The following is an 18,850-nucleotide window of genomic DNA, read 5'->3' on the forward strand; positions in this document are numbered from 1 at the left end:
TTCAAAGAGCGTTTGCCATAGGTTGTCCGGAGGGGTGTTTGCTCGTGTTGGATGGATGGCGATATCTGTTCCGATGGGATTTGATTCGGTGCGGAGGGATATGCTGGGCGTGGGGGAAGTTCAGATGATCCGGTTGGATTCTTAGTTAATCATTTTTTTTCATTTTTTTATCATTTTCTTTAGATTTTTTTCCTTAATTTTACCTCTTTCGCTCGCGATCGGTTACTTTAAACTTTAAAAAACGTTTTTTTTTTTCTTTTGCAGCGTATTCGGAACACGCCTGGCCTCGCCGAGCGTTTCGGCGGCGCGCCTCCCCAAGGCCGGAATAATCGGGCCGGTGAGAACGAGGGAGGACGAAAAACGCGAACGCGGTGAGCTTCCCGGAAGAGAGGTCTCTCGTATACGTAACGCGCGTCGCCGGGACGCGTGTCTTTTGATTAATTTCACCGGCAGTTCAGCGTACTTGGTCCGTAACTAGTTGGTCGTACCTTGAATTTCCGGTGCGTGCGTTCCAGAGTGATTTTGGTATAGACAGGTTTGATTGAAGCACCGAGCTACCACCGTCGTTCCGTCGTTCGAGGGTCCGTTAACGAGCCGATTTAACCAATCGTTTGCAACGCGACGCGAATCTTTCTAATTACGATAATTACTCGGCGATACGATCGATGATTTTCGACGCCGCGATTTTCGAGAACGGCGATCTCTTTCTTTTGTATTGTTCGGTTTTTTGGAGGGCTCGTTCCTCGGATGCCACCGGGGACAACTAACCGTGTCCCGCCTTGGCGGTTGTCGCGCGCGGCGAGGCCGGGCTTTACACAGTGACAGTATAGAAAAACGAAAAGAAACGAAACAACATGATATACAAACAACTAAAGCGCCAAACTACGAGTACTACCGGTGCTAACTACGTAGTACCAGCGCCATTTTTACCTAACTCCTACTAGTCGAAATGTCTAGGCTTAGCCAGTGCCGATCAACATCCACCGCCCCCGATCCGGCCCGTGAGCTTCGCGGAAATGAGATCCGCGACCGACGAGGACGCATCGCTCTAGCCGCAAACAAGACCGACGATACAGTTCGCTCCTTAAACCTCGAAATAGGAACATGAAAGTAATTTCGATTCGCGTATGGAACAAGAAGTAATTGTACTTTAAAGAATACATCACCTTTTGATGGACGAATAATACACCTTTGCTCGACGAACTTCGTTTTCACCCGTCGACGCCAGGCGTCAACGCAGCGTCTTCTCCCCCCGCCCTCCCGTTCCGCCTAACCCCCCTTCTCTGGAATCTCGCGGCTGAAATACCCACACGACGCTTGAATTTGTCAACGAACCGATATCAATGGCTAACGAGAGCAGTCAGTCGATGTCGGCGAATCACGCAACGATATAAAATATTTTATAAAAGTTCAATGAAGAATCCGGTAGCCTCTGGAAAGGATCTACCGATCATCGACCGCACCGCGTCCGTCTGCGCGCGGGGTCGTCGAGATCTCGCGCGAGACAAGAAACCGTCGCTACAACGTGCTCGAGAATGAAAAAAGGCTTTTCGAGTGGCAGCGAGAACGGATGATTTCGCGTAGCTCGTTCGTTCCCAGCTGTCGCGAGAGAGCTCTGCAAAGAAATCGCTGTCAGTCGCAATACGAGGAGACTCCGCGGACTCGGCCGGCCTTCGGGGGCGTGGTCGAGCACTGGCTTTCCCGTCTTTGTTGCCATTCTCGCGCTCAAATCTTCCGATTTCTTCGTCGTATATCTATCTACCTATCTATTTATCTTCTGCACCCTTTCGCGCCTAACGAGGGGCGCACGGGTCGTCCGTGAACCGCCCGTTACGCTACTACGCGTTAGAAGTTTCGTAACGTATATATATATATATATATAATATATAATATATAATATATATCTAATATATATATACATATATAATATATATAATATATATCGGTGTCGAGCCGGACGTCGAATCGACTCGACGACTTTGCTTCTGTTCGCCCGTTGAACACAAATCGGTAAATTCTCGCGTCGTATACTTGCCGCGTATACGAGTACGTGAAAGCACGTCCCTGCGATCGAAGGACGACTTTCCGTCTTTTAGAGTCATTGCATGACTAGAGCCTACGAATTACGAGCTTATTAAAGCCAATTAGAAAGGTACCAAGTTCTCTCTGTCCCATTTTTTCGACCCTCGATCGATCGCGTCATTCCTTCGTCTAAAGGGATCTATGCGATTCGGTGTGCCCGATCGGACTCTCTGAAATTTCCAACGATTCGATTTGCCTGTTTCTTTTTTCTTTTTACCTTCTAAATTTCCAATAGATTCGACAATTTCACCAATGAAAACGAGGCGCGTACGGTGCCCACGGGACCAAAGGAATGTACATACGTCACGGACGTTTGGTTTTTCGATTAAGCATCGGAATGATTTCTTCGCGAGAACTTCGATCGAGGATTGAACCGGATCGATGTTCCCGAAGAAGCGCGAGAACGTTCGAGAATGGTCGAAAACGGTGTGTCGTTTTACATCGTCGAATCGACGTCGGCTTCCTGTTGTGTATGCCTGTGTAACGTGTCTCGTGTTCACTTGTAGCGTTGTACTTGCATGCGCGTATCGTGTGGGTACGTGTGTCGGTGTATCCGTCGTGTAATTCTATGTGAACGACAGGCCAGCTCTTCGTTGATCACGAAAATCCCAACATTCGAGAATGCGTGAATTGAAAATAGAATTTAAAAAACGGTAACCTAGCGCGTAACAGTTCGTTTTCGCCGTTGTTCGTCGACGTTTATTAACGTGTGTACGCTTATGTTCAAGTGTGGGTGCGTGTCATTCGGTGTACGGTGTATTTTATCCCCGCGTCTACGTGTGTATGTGTGTGTGTGTGGGTGAGAGCAAGGGTGTGTTCCTATGTTCGTGTTCGTGTTCGTGTTCAGTGTCGGTGTACCTAATTGCACTTATTCGACAAAACGGAACGTAAAAATGAACGCAAGATGGCGGCCGGACGGCCCTGGAACGTATACGGAGGTAATATATTTTTCATTTTAATTTAGCTTAAAGGTCGCTCAACTCGTTTTCGTCCCCGTCCTCTGTTCTCCGCCTCCCGTCCCTCGAACAACCCCACCTTCGAACTAAAGTTCCTGTTTGTTGCTACGGTAGTTACATTTGTCGTTTGTTCTGCTGCGAGTCGTAAAAACGTAACGTCAAAACTTAGGCACAATTTGGAACTGTTTAGACCATTTTCTACACGGACCCCAACCCCCCGAAGTTTGCGGGCTCGCCGTCCGAAGATCCCGGTTGGCCGTCGACAAACAAATGTTCGGACCAAATTTTCAAACCGAAGCTCGAAAGTTGCGGACACGATCAGCGATGAAAACTTTTGGAAAACTATCGTTAAAGAACGTTTGACAAGAAAACGGAATCGAAATCGACTGGACGGCCATCCGATTTCTTCTCGCGGCCCGAGACCACGCTAACGTCCCCGTTACACGAACCGTACCAAACGTAACGATACTCTGTGAGGTAGCTGACATTGAGCCGTTTCAGGGCCAATCGGTCCAAATCTTCCAGTTTTTGAGAACTCGACGCGCCCGAAAAGTGACTCTCGTCGTCGTTCGATGCCGCGAGACAGATAGAAAATAGACGGAGAGAGTGGAAGAAAACAAAACGGAAAAACGATAACGGTAACATTAAATTTGTTTTTCTTTTCTGTTTGCCAGAACTATCGCCGCGAAATGGAATTTACGACAAGCTCCGGTTCCCGCCGAAATATTTACAATTATTTTTGTTTTCCTCGACGACGTTATCAAAAGTAGAGAACGAGACATCGACGGTAAAATTCTACGTTCCCCGGAGGGTTAAGCTGACAAAAAAAACGACGAAAGGAAAAAAAAAACGGGAATCATTGGGCCCGACTTTCCGAGCGATACCCGCCATCTTGGTCCCATCTGACCACCGGTGTGGATAAACGTAATCTCGCGATCTCGCTATTCTCCCGTATTTGTTTTTTCTTTGTTTGCTTGTTGGCTTTCAATTCGCTCTCTCTTACTCGTCATTTTGTCTCCACACACCGTAATTACAATAGTATTTTTTTTTTCATCTTTTATATCCGTAATCTTATACATATACACTAGCTGGTTACAATAATTTGTGAAAAATATACATCAAAATTTTGATACTTTTTACATCACAGATATTTTAATATAATATATCTTCTTTTAATTCTTAAAGATTTCTTTTCCTCCCCGTTTTTTTTTTTTCGACCAATCCGTCTCTCGCCGGATCGTTTTAGCGTATCGCCCGCGACGTGGAGGGAGACGGCCGGAAATCCACGGTCGAAAGCATCCTTCTCTCTCGACCCCGACAGATACTTTCGAGAGAAAGAAACGTTGGAAATATCTACGGGGAGAATGGCGCCCCGGAGCCGAACAATTTTTCGCACGGACCTCGCGTTCTGGTCCCGCCGTCTCCCCCGTAAAAGAAAAACGAAAATCGACACTCTTCCTACAGTCGCGTTGGCAACGATATCTGCCCTAGCCTGTGCGTCGTCCCCTTCGATTTCGCTAATAAATTCCCATACCCCTCCCACTCGCGAGTCTCTACGTTTCCTTTAAAAAACGAATTTCGATCTCGAAAATTTCACCTAGAACGAGCTACGACAACCAATGGACAGAGGTTTCCCCGATCACCGATAATGTTTAAAATCACAGAACGTTATATCCAATCATTTCCTATGTAAATATTCCCCGCGATAATAGAGAACCACCTTTCTAGAAAACGTGTTCCTTTTCGCGCGTTTCTTTCCTCTTTTTTCTTTGTTTTAGCAGTAATCCTCTCTGCTCGTATCCCGCGGGAGAACACCTCCGGAGCCGGGAACGCGACATTCCGGCCCAGTAAACGCGAAAAATCGCTGCTGCGGCAGACACGTTGACGCGACTGTGTCACTGGGAAAAATCGTTAGCGCCGATCGTGCCAATCGTCGCGATCCGCTCGTCCCGATTCGAAAACGAAACGCGGACGAGACTCGTGGTTTACTCGCGTATCGAACATCCGCAGGAGTCGATGCCCGTCGTCGCCAGACCCGGTGAACGTCACTTTATTCGCCCCGGTCCACCGAAGAGAAAAAGACGTTTAATTATCGCGCTTTATGAATTTTACGAAAGAGTCGTTTGTGCGTTAAAGTCGACGTGTCGAAAGTACAAAAAATTTGGCTGTTCTTCGAAAATTAGCCCCGATGCTCGGATATTTGGCCCGAAATGTTGACGACGAATCGAGAGACTGCCGAATCGATGAAACGCCTGGGCGACAGGAAGATGGTCGATTTTACGTCTCGGCGTACGATCGACGGTGACGATAACCGACTCCTGGCTCAGAGAACGCGAATCGAACGTCGCGACGTATACCTTCGTAACCGTAATTGAATTAACGACAATCATAGTGTACGCACGTTTTACAATCATCCGCACGATAAATATTCATTTTTCACATCTAACGATAAATCTTTCGTAAAGGGTATATCGGGCAATTTGTTTTTTTTTTTTTTTTTTTTTGTTGTTATCTCGGGCGTGTGTCGGTGAACTGGATATCACGGGGGTCGGAAAGGGTGAAGGAGGCTCGATTACAAGGGGCTGTGTGTAAAGTTTTCTTTTTTTTCGGCAAAGGGCTGGGGGGGGGGGGGGGTAAAGGTGGAAGGCAGGGGTTGGGAGGAAGGGGGGACGGTGGTTGGAACGAGTGTAAGAAATATCATTCCTTTTCTTTTGGTGTAGTGCCTGGTGAAAGTTTAGAAAAAGGTATTTTTTGTTTGTTTCTTTCGAGGTATCGAGTAGTTTAAGATCACACCGAACGATTTTTTTTACACTTTGACGCGAAGCGGGTGGTCGGTTTGGTGAGCGATTAGAAAGGGGGTGATTCAGTGGACACAGGGGGTTAGAAGGAAAGTTTAAATTTACGTTTACACACAATCATGATTAGTGCTTGCTTTTCGCTTGTGTTTTTTCTGCTGTTCAGCTCGATTCACATTTTTTTTTTTTTTATTTATTATTCTTTAACCCTAAGGAGACCTTAACGTTTACACTCAATAACTTGTTTTTTGTTTCCGACGCGCATTCTCTGCGTAGGGTGCGCATCCACCCTTTTTTCATCGCCTTTAGAAGTACCTCTTAATTCACGGTTTTTTTGCTTTAAGTTTAGGGTAAATTTTAAGTTTAGTTCCAAAAAACACCGAGAGAGTAGCCTTGCTTACACGATTTACTTTTTTTTCGAGTAAGGTATAATTTTTTTTGCGTTAATAAGGAATTTTTGCATTTTTTTTTTTTTTTTAACACCGAACATACATGCCTTATACTTTATGTACAGCCTAGAGTCTTTCAGTCGTTACTTTACTTAAAGAGAGTCGTGAGATGAGTGCGTGGATTTATTCTTTTCGCTTCCTTTGTCTTTGTCCTTTATACGACCAACTGTAACGATCCTCCTCGGTACTCGAGAAAGACGGAAAATCGTGACCCGCGAAACTACGCGTCGAACGTCACTGTTTCTGTTTCTGTCGCGCGGTCCGTTTCTACGCGTGTTTTTCTTTCTGTTTTTTTTTATTTCATTTTTTTTTTTGTTGTTGTTGTCTACCGAATCATTCTGCTTCGAATCCGCCTTCGTCGATTTCGTCTTGGTCCAACCGTCTTCTCAGCTACTATCAACTAGCGAAACAACGAAATCGCCACTTGTTCGACGTGTTCATCTAGTCAAGGATCTCCTGTCGAACGGAATTCTCTAATCGAAAATACGAGAAGATACCTCGATAGTCGCGCGCACGACGCTCGTGAGTAAATCTGCGAAAAAATTAGTCAAAAGAGGAGGGACTGGCGTTCTTTGTGGTTGCTCGAACAACGACGATCGAAATCGATCGTGGAAACTCTCGTTCCTGTTCAATGATGCGATACGATCCTTGCAAATTAGAGGACTCCCCTGAAAAATCGCTAAACGTCGATAAGAGCTTTAAAAATTCGTTCGAAATATCAGACGAAAATTACGAGTAAACTTTGCGGTTTTGCGGTGCTACTTGAAGTGAAATTTCTAAACTCCCTTGAGAACGATGACAGGACCTTACCTAACTTGGCTACGTTTTTTCTTTTGTCTTCTTTTCGTCGCCAAGAGGAAAACGTACACGATCGAGAATTGCGATGGATGGCGAGTCGTAGAAAAAGTCGAGAAACGAACGAAAAAAATTTCGTTTTGTGTGGGCGTTGACGGGCGAGAAACCGGCGAATAGGGTAACGAAAAAGTTTTCAGTATAGAGGTCGATTATTGAGCGTCGAGCGTACGTTTTCCTCGCGAAGAAATACTACGAGTGCCGCCCTTTGTCGCTGCTTCCCTTTCTCTACGCGGTAGAAAATTTGCGTTCGTATCAAAATGTCGGCGTAATCGTCGCGCGTAAGAAAATATTCAGCACTTCGGTAAAAGACAGAAACCGAGAGTCGAGAGCAAGCGCGCGCCTACACAGTTTTATAATTCATTCCCTCGAAGTCCCTTGTAAACCTATGCGTCTCTGCTGTTTCGTCTCTGCCTATCGTCGTTCGTCGTAGCTTCACCTCGAATCCCATGAAACCGAACGATCTTCGCCGATGAAGGATCCCGGATCGAAAATAAAACTTTTACGAGCGGAACGTTCCACGATTTCTTCCCGATAATTTTCGCGTCCGTTTCTTCGATTCCCCTCAGAGAATCGGTTTATCGATAAAAGTGTTTTTCTTATTTTTTCTTTTTTTTTTGTTCAAAAAGACACGAATCTCTGTTAATCGTTTGAAATCGCGAGGAAACCACGAACGTGTTTCTCTTCATCGACGAAGATCCCCGTCTCCCCCTCCCACTCCCATCGTTTTCCTAAATAGCTTCGTCTTTCCTTCCTCCCTTCGTTTAATGTTCCTCCTACGTGCGCGACCCGTTTTGCGACTAGGGACGCGTTTCTATTGAACGCCAGCCTTGAAATAACCGAGATTAGAGAAATATTGTCGCCTTATGAAAAAACGTCACCTATTACGCGCGCCAACAAAAGTCTTGGCCTCGTTCTCGTTTCGCATTTACGTTCGTAATGACCAAAAATATATATGTATATATATATAATATATCATTCCTTATATAATTATGTTGCTCCTTACGAGTTAAGTAATGTTAGTAGTGTAGGTAATAAGTTTGCATTTTTAGGTAGTTTTACATCGATAGAGGAAAAAATACGTTGTTGTTGTTGTTGTTGTTGTTGTTGTTGTTAATGATGTTGTTGTTTATCATATTTTTTTTTTCTTTTTTTTTTTTGTAGTTGTTGCGTCGGCATTTTGTTTGTCCTCGTGTCCTCGCACGGTTCTCGGAGAAGCCTACGACGACCGACGTTTCCGCGCGCGTAGTCGGCCGTGGCAACCCTCGCGGAAATTGAATCGCGCGCTCCTACCCAACGCGTATTTTTCCTACGGAAACGCGTGCACGCGCGGACTATTGACGTGCTGCTCGTTTACGTGTTCACCGTTTGTATTTTCTTCGCCTGAATATCGCGTAGATCACCGTGGTGCGTGTGCGCCAACGGCACATCTGCGTATCCGAGGGTGTCAGAGGCGTCCGTGTGAGCGTGTTACGTGTGTCAAAGTGTCTCGTCGAACGAGCGTGTACGTGTGTCTACCGGTGTCCTATGTGTTCGTGTGCGCGTGTGCGTGTACGTTGTGTTAGTGTCAGAGTGTTCGGTACAATAACATCGCATCGTGCTTTGTATCCGTTTCTTGCGTTTTCTTCGAATCGAAGTATCGCCATAGTCGAAAGGGTTCCTTCCGGTACGACCTACCGTCAGCTGGACGGTGATCGACTGCCGGATACGTATAACTGATGGAATCGCAGTGGGTTGACGGGTGGTTGGTTGGTTGGGTAGCGCTTACGCGTTTTCGTTACACGTTTTCTTCGTTCCCTTTTGTTTCCTGTTTTCGAACTTGCCTCGCGACGTTCAACAAGGGGCTTCCGAATGGAAAGGGTAGGGTCAAGCTACCTAGGGCTGCTACCGTTTCGTGCCACGTTTCGCGTTATTGAATCGTTCCTCGGTCCCCGCGACCGGCGGACGAGGCGCTCGCCATTCACGCCCCTCGCCTCGAAACGGTCTGCGTTTGCTTTCATAGCCAAACCGACCAAGTGTCGTGCTCTCGAGGCCCGACTGTTCGCGAGGAACGCGCCGGATTCCCGTTCTCATAGCACGCTCAACGGAGAAAAAGAAGAAAACCGGAGGAGCGTGTGCGATCGAAGCTCCTCGAAAACATGGAGGAGGCGAGAGGGCGAGCATCCCCGCGCCCGCGGCGTGCGACGAGGACGCGTTGCGTGAAATGCCGTAGCATCGGGCGGGAATGGGCTTACCGTATACGGACCTTATTCTCCGTATTCTCGTTAACTCTATACTTTACTGATCAACGATACCGACTTTTCTCTACTGCTCAACGGAGTCTTCCATACTGATCGCTGGACCACGTTGATCCGCCGACTGCTGGCTGTTGGTCTGCTCACCGGACCTGCTGTTCCCGGTATTGTAGCCCCGCTGCAGTTGCACAACCAGTCCGCTCACGGCAGCGTACTCCTTCTGTTGCTGCTGCGGCAGCTGCTGTGGCTGCTGCTGCTGCTGCGGTTGCGGCTGCGGCTGCGTTTGCGGCTGCTGTTGTTGCTGCTGAGTCTTCTGGCTCGAATGATCTACTATAAGCTTACTATCACAGGCACTTTTTTTGTCAGTTGATACGGCGTAGAGTAAGTCCGGGTAGTGATTCAGCTGCTGCTGCTGCGGCGGCGGCGGCTGCTGCTGCTGAACGGTCAGAGTCTTTCTATCGCGATCCTCTTGTCCACCGTTGTGGACCTCGCGTTCCCTGCTGCTGCGATCGTCGTCCCTGCTGCCAGCTCTCGATACCGAGAGCGGCGTCGGTGGCGAGGTCAGTCGGTCGCTGCCGTCGTCGGTGCGGCCCCGTTCCGACGGCGACGGGCTTAGATCGACGGTGGGCACGCGTTCCGGCCTCTCCGGGACTGGCCTCCCAGCAGCCGATGGTCCCCTGTAACTCTCGTCCTCGCTGCTGTCCTGTGCTAGCCGCGGCACCGGCGTCCTCCTCGAGTTCCTGCACAGCTGGTCGATCAACGCTTTGCTCCTCATCGATTCGGGTAGCTGTTGCTGCTGCGAGGACGATTGTTGTTGGTTCCTACCCTCCGCCATCGCCCTCTGGTCCCTGGGGATTCCCGTCTCGAGGCTCGACCTGATCAGATTGTCCAGGAAACTGCCGTTCGCCCCTGAGCCGTCGTACAGGCTCTCCGTGACCTCCCGCGGCGTCTTCGTCATCGGTGTACCGCGAGAATTCGAGGTTCCCGGCGACTCCGCGGTGGCCGCGGCCACGCCGATCCCGTCCCTGTCCCTCTGCTGATGTTGCTGCACCATCGCCGCGTTCCTCTGCTGTTCCTGCAGCCCGCGTATCCGACTCGTCGCGAAGTACTGCTCGGGCAGGATCCCCGGAACGTTCGGCGCCCCGGTTATAAACGGCGACGGCATGAACGGCGTCGGATTCCAAAAGTTGAACGGCCCGAACGGCAAATGGGGCATGCCCTCCATGAACGGCGGCATTTTTAGTCCGTTGGGCCCCGGTATACCGCCGGGAGGTGTGAACGGTTTCTGCGGCTTCAGTTGCGGCTTTTTATCGGCTGTGCCCGGTCGCATGTTGGCGGCCGCCGCCGCCGCTGCCACAGCCGCCGTCTCTTTCGCCTTGTCGTCCGGCTGCTTCTGGTCCCTGGAACAAATCAACGACGCAGGTTAAATGGAAAGGCAACCGGTGTCTGCAAACCCGATGCAATTTCAAGACGATCGAGTCGTACGTTCGCTTCGAGTAAAAATTGCTCAGACCTGTACGCGCACGACGGTCGAACGTACCTCTTCCTTGGCCTCATGAGGTGCCGTTCCTTAACTTTGTACTCGAGGGTGGAGTGGGGTACTCCGTAATAGCTGCCTGCACGATGCACGCTCATCTCGCCCCGTTGAACGGCGCGTACAGCCTCGACCAGGCTATCCCTGTCGTAGTTCCTGTACTTGCCGCGTTTCGGTCTTGTTCCCTTGCCACCGGTAGCTTGTTTCGGTTTGTTCGCTTCCTGGGACTGCGGCTTCGGCTGCGATTGCGCCTGTTGCGTTGCCGGCTGCGGTGGCGTGTATCTACCTCGCTTGAACGGACTCGGGTCCGTCATCATCGTCTGCTGCGACTGCACCACCCCGGCAGACTGGCATCCGGGCATCCCGGACGCGGTGACCGGCTGGCCCTCTTGGAACTTCACGCTGATGCTCTTCGCGATCACGTCGCGGAAGTTGACGGCTACCGTCTTCCCCACGAGCGAGTTGGTCGGGCTGCTGGTGCCGGAGAAGGCGGGCGAAGCCCGCTCCAGGAGGCCCGGACTCGAGGCCGCGGCCGCGAATCCTTGCGCGAAAGCGGCGGAAGTTGGTTCGCCGTTCTTGCTCGAACAACCCGGGGTGCTCGCGGGCTTGTAGGACGGAATCTTCAGAATAGCTCTACCTTGACCACTGTCGCTCGCCTCCTCCTCGATGTTCGGATTGAAGTCGTCGTTGGTGATCGGTCCGCGTTGCTGTTGCGCCTGCGACTGCGACTGCGTCTGCGCCTGCGAATGAGTCCCGTGGGACTGTTGGTGATGAAACTGCTGATGATGCGGCTGCGACTGGTCCCCGTTTACGCTCTTGTTTAGCCTCTTGTCTTCGCTCATCAGCCTCCTCATCACCTCTGGAATGCGATAATCTTGCGTCTCCAGACCTGTCGAACGCAATCGAACGTTTATTTACGCGGAAATGAAGTCGGGTGAATTTACGAGTCGGGGATCTCTCTTCCATTGACTCGCGACGTTTTTTGTCAAGGTACACGATTGCGTCGGTTCTTCGCGTCTACGAGCATTTGTCTTAATCTCGGATTAGCCTCCCGGAGAACTGTTCAAGCTACTTAAACGCAGATCCGTTCAGAAGGTGGAAAAAGTGTCACCGACCCGTCGACTAGGGACTGGCTTCTATCGATTTCCGAAGACCTACTAGCTCGTAATACACTTTTCGACTTTCGTCTCGGTCCTTCGTACGGACTACTAGTTGCCCAGTCAGCGAACGGAACGGTCTAGCTTCTGTCGGAAGTAACCCAAATCCTCGTCTACGACGGACGCGGACGTTTTCGAGCATACGCGAAATAATAATAAGATTTATTTGTGGACCTAGAGAAAATTAATTTGGTAACCTTCGATATATTATTAGCCAACGAAATTATCTGCTCGGAAACATAGGATGCAAATGTTTATATCTATTTTACTTCTATCCAGTTTATTATTGGTATCGTTTCGTCACCTTTGAAAGGCGCGGCCGCGGCAAGCATCTTCTGTATGTACGGGCCAATATTCGCGTGTTCGAGGCCCGGCCACTCGGTTCCCGTCTCCTGTCCCCGTTGAAGCAAAGTCCTTAGGGAATCCCCGCCGCCTCCTTCGAGAGCGGAGAACCTGACGAGATCTTCCAGAGACAACAACGGTTTCAGCAGGGCCTTTTCGACTTCTTTCTCCTCTTCGGCTCCGGAGAGTTCCTTGTCGTCCACCTGTTAAGAATATTGTTTTCTAGCGATTTCTGCACACCTCTGGCACGGGGGAACGAATTCGGATACAGATCATTGACAATAATTGTCCTCTCGAGGAAAGTCCTACGGTCGATCTTCGTCGTGAAATTCGATTGCAAAGTGTTTCTTAACAATTTCTCCGGCATTGAGATTTCGTCGAGAGGCGTTCTATTGTGTTTGTATGCGTGTGTCTGTATTATGAACGGTGTCGGTTGTCCGTGTAAGTACTTTATTCGTCAAATACAGAATGACTAAGCGTCATGCAGGAGTTGCCATATAAAGAACTGTCGCGAAAAAGCGTTACAATGAGAGAAAAAAAAACATGAAAAAAATGAAAGTGTAAAAACGCTTTGCAGGAAGTTACGCGCGGTAAAGTCGTTTCTGTTCTATTTTTGCTAGTTGTTGCGTTAAAAAGGAAGTAAGGTCGAAAATTGAGAACCAGCACGAAAATGTCTTGTTCCTCGACGAGTAAAAAGAGCCCGACACTACACACCAAACACTTACCTCGTAGAAATTATTCAAAGTACTTGTACATGCATTCAAACTAAAAAATCTACCAAAAACTAAACTGTTTGCGCTTCTTCTAACGACACTAGGCAGAGCATCGAGTCTCCGATTGAGCATTAATTTCCCAAAATTCGACCACGGATCATGCATCGTTCGAAATCGAAAGAAATCGTCTCGGACAGAGTTTTGGAAACTTAGTCCTTGATAGTTTCGAAATGGTCTTCGCTACACGCGTCAACATGCCTCGCTAAACGCAAAAGTTTCAACGCAAAATCCTAACGGTTCCCTCGTTCCGTAAAGAATAAACAAAGAAAATCAGGCAATTGGTGCTGAAGCACGACCGTCTATACAAAACACATCGAGGATGCAGAGTGTCGAGGTCGAGAAAGCACACTGGTGACAACGAATTCGAGGGCTGGGCGGCCCGTCGCGAACCAAGAACCTCGCGTCTAAGAATTCTCCTCTCGGCTCGAAACGATCGCCTCGAAAACTTACCTCGAATCTTGCAACCTCGCCAAGACCAAGTGGCCGTGTGTTAAACTACAAATAGTGAGATAAAAAAAAGTTAAACAGCCCATGCAAAAACATTCGACACTACAGAGCATCACGGCGACCGATAAGGAACTGCGCGCGAACCGATATTTCTCCCCTTCCTGTTCTCGTCGGACCACCCAACGAGTCGATTTTGTTTTCCTCTTGCTCGTCGTCCTCTTCATTTTTCACTGAACTGGAAAAATGAACGTTCGAACGACGGCGAAGGTAAACGAAAAATTCACGCCTCTTCGACGGCTCGGAGCAAATCGGTTCGCGCGAGTTACACGATCACCGTGGCAGAGGTATGTTTTGGGGAAGCTCCATTCGTTCTTCCTAACCAAAACCACACTTAGATACAAATGGGCGGTATTTATTCGCGAGTCAATTATCGAAATTCTCCGTTAACATCGTTCGTTTCGTTCCCCTTCTTCTCGTATTCATGGAGCCGTTTCGTCTCTCGTTTTCCCTGGGCGCGTCCATCGGAATTTTTTCTCGCAACATCCGATAACGCGCGATTAATGACGGAGGAACCTGAAACGATCTGTACAGTCTCGTATACTCGAGTCGAGCGACGGAAATTCGCGTATAATAACATTGGATACAAGACATTTACTTTAGAAGCGAAAGTACGTGTCAATCGACTCTGTGAACGCACGCGCGGGAATTTAAGTGCAGGTGATCCTAAAATAAAAAGTACTCCATGCTCTCGAGAAATCTGTTGAAAAATTGCCAAGAAACAAAACGATACGGAATCGAATAGAACGTCTTCGAATCTGCGGGCGATTCCTGCCGTCACTGATACGATTATCGGACGTTCTAATTATTAAAAACTTTCGCGACAACCGGGAACAACCGAGAACGAAATTCGTGCCATCGGTGCCAGAAGAAGCGTGGTTTCGTATCTCTACGCTTGTCCTAGCGTCCCTTACTCGACCCTGCAACAGGGCTGTCGAAATATTCGTGAAAAGCGAGCCGAGTTGACCGAACTACCGAAGTCAAAGACAGTTATTTATTTATTCTTTTTTCTTATCTTACCCTATACAGGGTGTGCGGCCATCCCTGGGAAAAATTTTAATGAGAGATTCTAGAGAATTTTCAATCATTAAAATCTTTCGATCCGTCCAGAAGTTGTGATTTTTTTTTAAACATATGCATGAAATTTCAGGGAAATATTTCTGGTCACGCAGTATATTTTCGGTAAAACATTTTTTTTTCGAAAGTGCGTAGGATTTCGGAGGTATGTCTATTCATTAAAAATGATGAATTGATCCCTGCAACCAAAAATAATTTTTTTGGAATGATTCGAAATTTTTTAATTTAATTTTTTAATAATTTTTTAACGAAGCCTCAATTAAGAAATTGATATTCTTGATTATCGTCTTATTTTGGTCTCTAGAATCTCTCATTAAAATTTTTCCCAGAGGTGGTCAAACACCCTGTATATCACGTTGATATACAATGAAGAAATTATGTAATTAAATTGAAATATATTTCTTTTACGATCTTCTATGAATAGATGAATGACTCTTTGTTAATCGAGTAAAAGATACCTAACCAAACGTTTGGAAATATTTCTAAATCACAGGTAAAATGGTAGTATTGATTTGCACATAATGCGTGTATATTCAACTTAGATTCTGCATACGATGTACTCGAATCATCGTTTCAAGCCATCGGAAACACGAACTGTTTCGATTTTATCGAACCGCTCGATCGATCGGTTCGAACGCCGAGTATTCTGACAGCCCAAACCTAGACTTTCCACACTTAAACTGAGCTGTTTCGTAATCTACCGTCGATCTTCGTCTTTGCCAATTCTCAATTCTCTCTAAAACGTAAGTGTCCCGAGTTCTCTGGGGGGAATATGGTGACAACACCGAGAATTCAGGTATCGTAACATCAGGTAAAACGGTATCGGTATCATCACGCTTGTTCTCTTGTAATTCTATCGTCTTTCTCTTACGGCTTTCTGTCCCCAAAACCTACCTCATCCACTTGCGGGGGCGGAGTGGTCGCGGAGGCGTTTTGGGTCGTATTTGGTGGTGTAGTAGTAGTAGTAGTAGTAGTAGTAGTAGTAGTTGTGGTGGTGGTGGTGGTGATGGTGGTGGTGGTGGTGGCTGGGGCGCCGGACTCGTGAGGGTGTGAGTGGGTGCTAGTCAGGGACGCGTCCCTTTCGCGCTCCATCGCAAGCTTGTAGACCTTGTTGCGCAGGGTGCTACGCGGTATTCCGTAGATCACGGCCGCCCTTCGTGTACCGAGCTTGCCGCTCTGGATATCCCTAAGGGCGGCCTGGAGCTCCTCCTCGGTGTAGGTCCTCCGGCCACCCCCTGCACCCACCACGGGGACACCACCGACCCCTGCCGCAGCTGCTGCCGCCGCCACGGTCGACACTGGCCCGGTCATACGCGGTTTCGCGCGATACGAACTAAAACACATTCCATACGGTTTATTACTCCATCGTATCCTACCTCCCTTCGTCCTAATTATAATTATCTCTATGCGTTGTTTCGAGAAGCAACGTTCTCGTTATCGATGCACCGACGAACGCACATGGCCATTAATTCCACGAGTCCTTTGTCGCAAACTTGAATCATCTCGAAATAAGTCGTCGGGCCCGTGATTCTCAACAACTACTTTCCTAACTATTTGCAAGTATAATATCGAGTATCGATTCGATTAATTTACTTGGACAGATAAGCGAGCGAGTCAACGAAACCAATTGTGTGTAAATAGCACTTGCTCCCTTCGATGAGTTTTATTAATTCTTTACATCGAAAAATGTTTCGTATTCGATGGGCGAGTTGTTCAAAATCGTGATCTTGATACGTCGATGACGTGTCGATGGTGGGCGACAAAGTTCTCCGGAGATTTGAACGGTACGGTCTGTGGAAACCCGGTAATTGGTCGACCACCGCAGAGTACCGATACGCGTCCTCGTAACGAAGTTTGGTTATCCGGGTACTTTTCGTGCCGCAGACTCACGTGCATAGGTGGTTCATCGGCTAACTTGTATCGCGGTTTGTACTCGTCGACCACGTGCAACTGCGGTACGCGCACGTGTTCTGCACGAGAACCGAATCGATCCGAAGGTGTCTCGTTAACACTTTGATCTCCGACATACCGGTGCGTTAGCACGAATTCGAGCTACGAATTTAGACAGGTAATAGCGAGAGAGAGAGAGCCTGTTGGACCACCGAGTATTACGCAATTAAAGCTTCCCAGGAGTTTGATTCATAATTTGTAGATGAATTTCGTTCGAATCGCAGGCTTACAGCGGAAGCTATTACGTAAAAACCGATAGTTGGTACTTTCTTATCGCGTACGGATCGATTTAAATTTGTTTCCCTTTGTTTAATTATCGTCGAAACGCAATGCTCGAATCGGCGGTGGGAATTAATCGAGGAACGGAGCGACGCGAGAATGACAGCTATCGGGCCGCTGCAATTTGTCTCACCGTTTGACGATAAGATTAACCGTAAGAATTCATCGTGCAAAGAACTCCCCCTCTCCTCACCGGTGAGTCGCAAGAACCGTGGCCCCCCCTGATAGGTTCGTCGACCCCTGGCGGGCAGCAAAGCTGATAAAAGTGCATTTCGACCGTCTTGCTCTCGACCAGGGGTTCTGTCGACTCGGTAGAAACCTATCTCTCGTCTTTGTTCCGCTAGTTTCATATTTATCTCAAACGACTAAACCCGCGTCTGGTGGAATAATAATTGCTCTCGATCGTAATCTGGCCACAGTTCGGACGCATCGATCGCGATAAAATAGATCGTGGCGCTAGAATGGTGGGTTATAAAGGTTCGCGCGCGATCTCGGAATCGTCGCGGTCGATATCTCGATTTCTCCGTTAACAGGGAAAATTCGTTGTCAAGCATCGCGTAGACGTAATTCTCGTTTAGTTGATCGTTCGAGCTTCTAATTTCGACTTTACTGGCGCGGTTTCGACGGCGGGCTATCTTATCGTTAATTACGGTAGCGCGCATGCGCCGACGCGATCCGAGACTCGCGTTCCATCTTCTTTCCTCCGGCGTTTCCCGTCGTCTCGCGATCCTTCTCGCGCGACGTGCATACGACACACGCGAGGTACTTTGTGCCTTCGATGTGTCAGGAGGTGCAGATTACGGTGGACTAATAATAGACGACGATAAAAATTTGACGCGCAAAATGTTCCGCGGGGAAAACAGCGAAAACACGAGGGCAACGTACGGACACGCTTCGCGACTTTGACTCTCCGGCGTTATTCGTCTTTTCCTCTCTTTCGTTTTCCCTATCGCGGCTCCCTCGGAGTACTCGCGCCAAAAATCAGAAAATTAAACGTTTATACAGTTAAATGCGCAGGAAATAACGCGCCATAATCTTTTTCTCGTTTACGTACTCGCAAAACAGTTTGCCTCTATGGGATTTTATGGTTTTGGTTCTTACTCGTTGTTCAATCATAATCTTTTGGTATGTACAAATCTAACACGGATCAAGACATCGATATTATCCGTTCTCGTTTCGAAAACATCGATCCCGATTCGAGGAAATTCGCTCGAAAGAACGGTTTTAGTTCGAATTTCGAGTCAGGATCATCCGATTTCTCTTCCGTTTATCTTCGATTAACTTTCACGGCCGATTCGGAACAGCAAGTTTCTCTTTGCAATTTTCAAGTTACCCTTTGGAACGGACGCGATGCTCGATCCGATACGGCCGCGCCGTTTCGTACGAAACCCCGCGATTTCGTTCGACGAACGTTCGGATAAACGCGCGCGATCATTTTTAGACGAGCACGACGACGGTTGAAACGAAAAGAAAAAAACAAGGATAGAGATGTATTACAAACCCTCGAGTAAATTGTCGTAACGAGTATTTCGTAGACAATGGGAGACGAGCACTGAAAAAATTTGCGAATAAGCAGACAGCGAAAGGAAAACTTTTTAATTACCAGTTCGTACAGGTGCGTTATAGATTCAAACGTACGCCGGGAGTGTTGTTCGATAAAATACAACTTTTGCATAATATAAAAGTATCCGACGCGGCAAGTATAATCATTAAAACGATAGCTGGTAGAGTCGCCGAGGAGAACAATCACCCTCCTCTGTCTGACGGCGTGTTGTCCGCTAAATTGTCGTTTAACTAGAATCTGTTCTACAGAATACACGGCACGGAATGCGATCAACACTTTCCTTTACCCGCGCGGAATGCAAA

General features: G+C 47.9%; 1 protein-coding gene across 7 annotated transcripts in view; it reads right to left on the reverse strand.

The window, feature by feature from the left end:
• Window positions 1-8,269: 8,269 nt before the first annotated feature.
• Window positions 8,270-18,850, reverse strand: part of Eip93f (Ecdysone-induced protein 93F) — an 86,900-nt gene continuing 76,319 nt past the window's right edge. For all 7 annotated transcript variants that reach the window (XM_076774200.1, XM_076774201.1, XM_076774204.1 and 4 more), the window contains 4 exons: window positions 15,650-16,088; window positions 12,364-12,604; window positions 10,909-11,791; window positions 8,270-10,768 (listed from right to left, as the gene is read on the reverse strand). In XM_076774200.1, coding sequence (XP_076630315.1) covers window positions 9,439-10,768; window positions 10,909-11,791; window positions 12,364-12,604; window positions 15,650-16,088 — 2,893 coding nt within the window. In that variant the 3' untranslated portion in view covers window positions 8,270-9,438. The remainder of the gene's footprint in view (window positions 10,769-10,908; window positions 11,792-12,363; window positions 12,605-15,649; window positions 16,089-18,850) is intronic.

The sequence above is a fragment of the Colletes latitarsis genome, chromosome 10, assembly GCF_051014445.1.
Source record: "Colletes latitarsis isolate SP2378_abdomen chromosome 10, iyColLati1, whole genome shotgun sequence".
Taxonomy (NCBI): domain Eukaryota; kingdom Metazoa; phylum Arthropoda; class Insecta; order Hymenoptera; family Colletidae; genus Colletes; species Colletes latitarsis.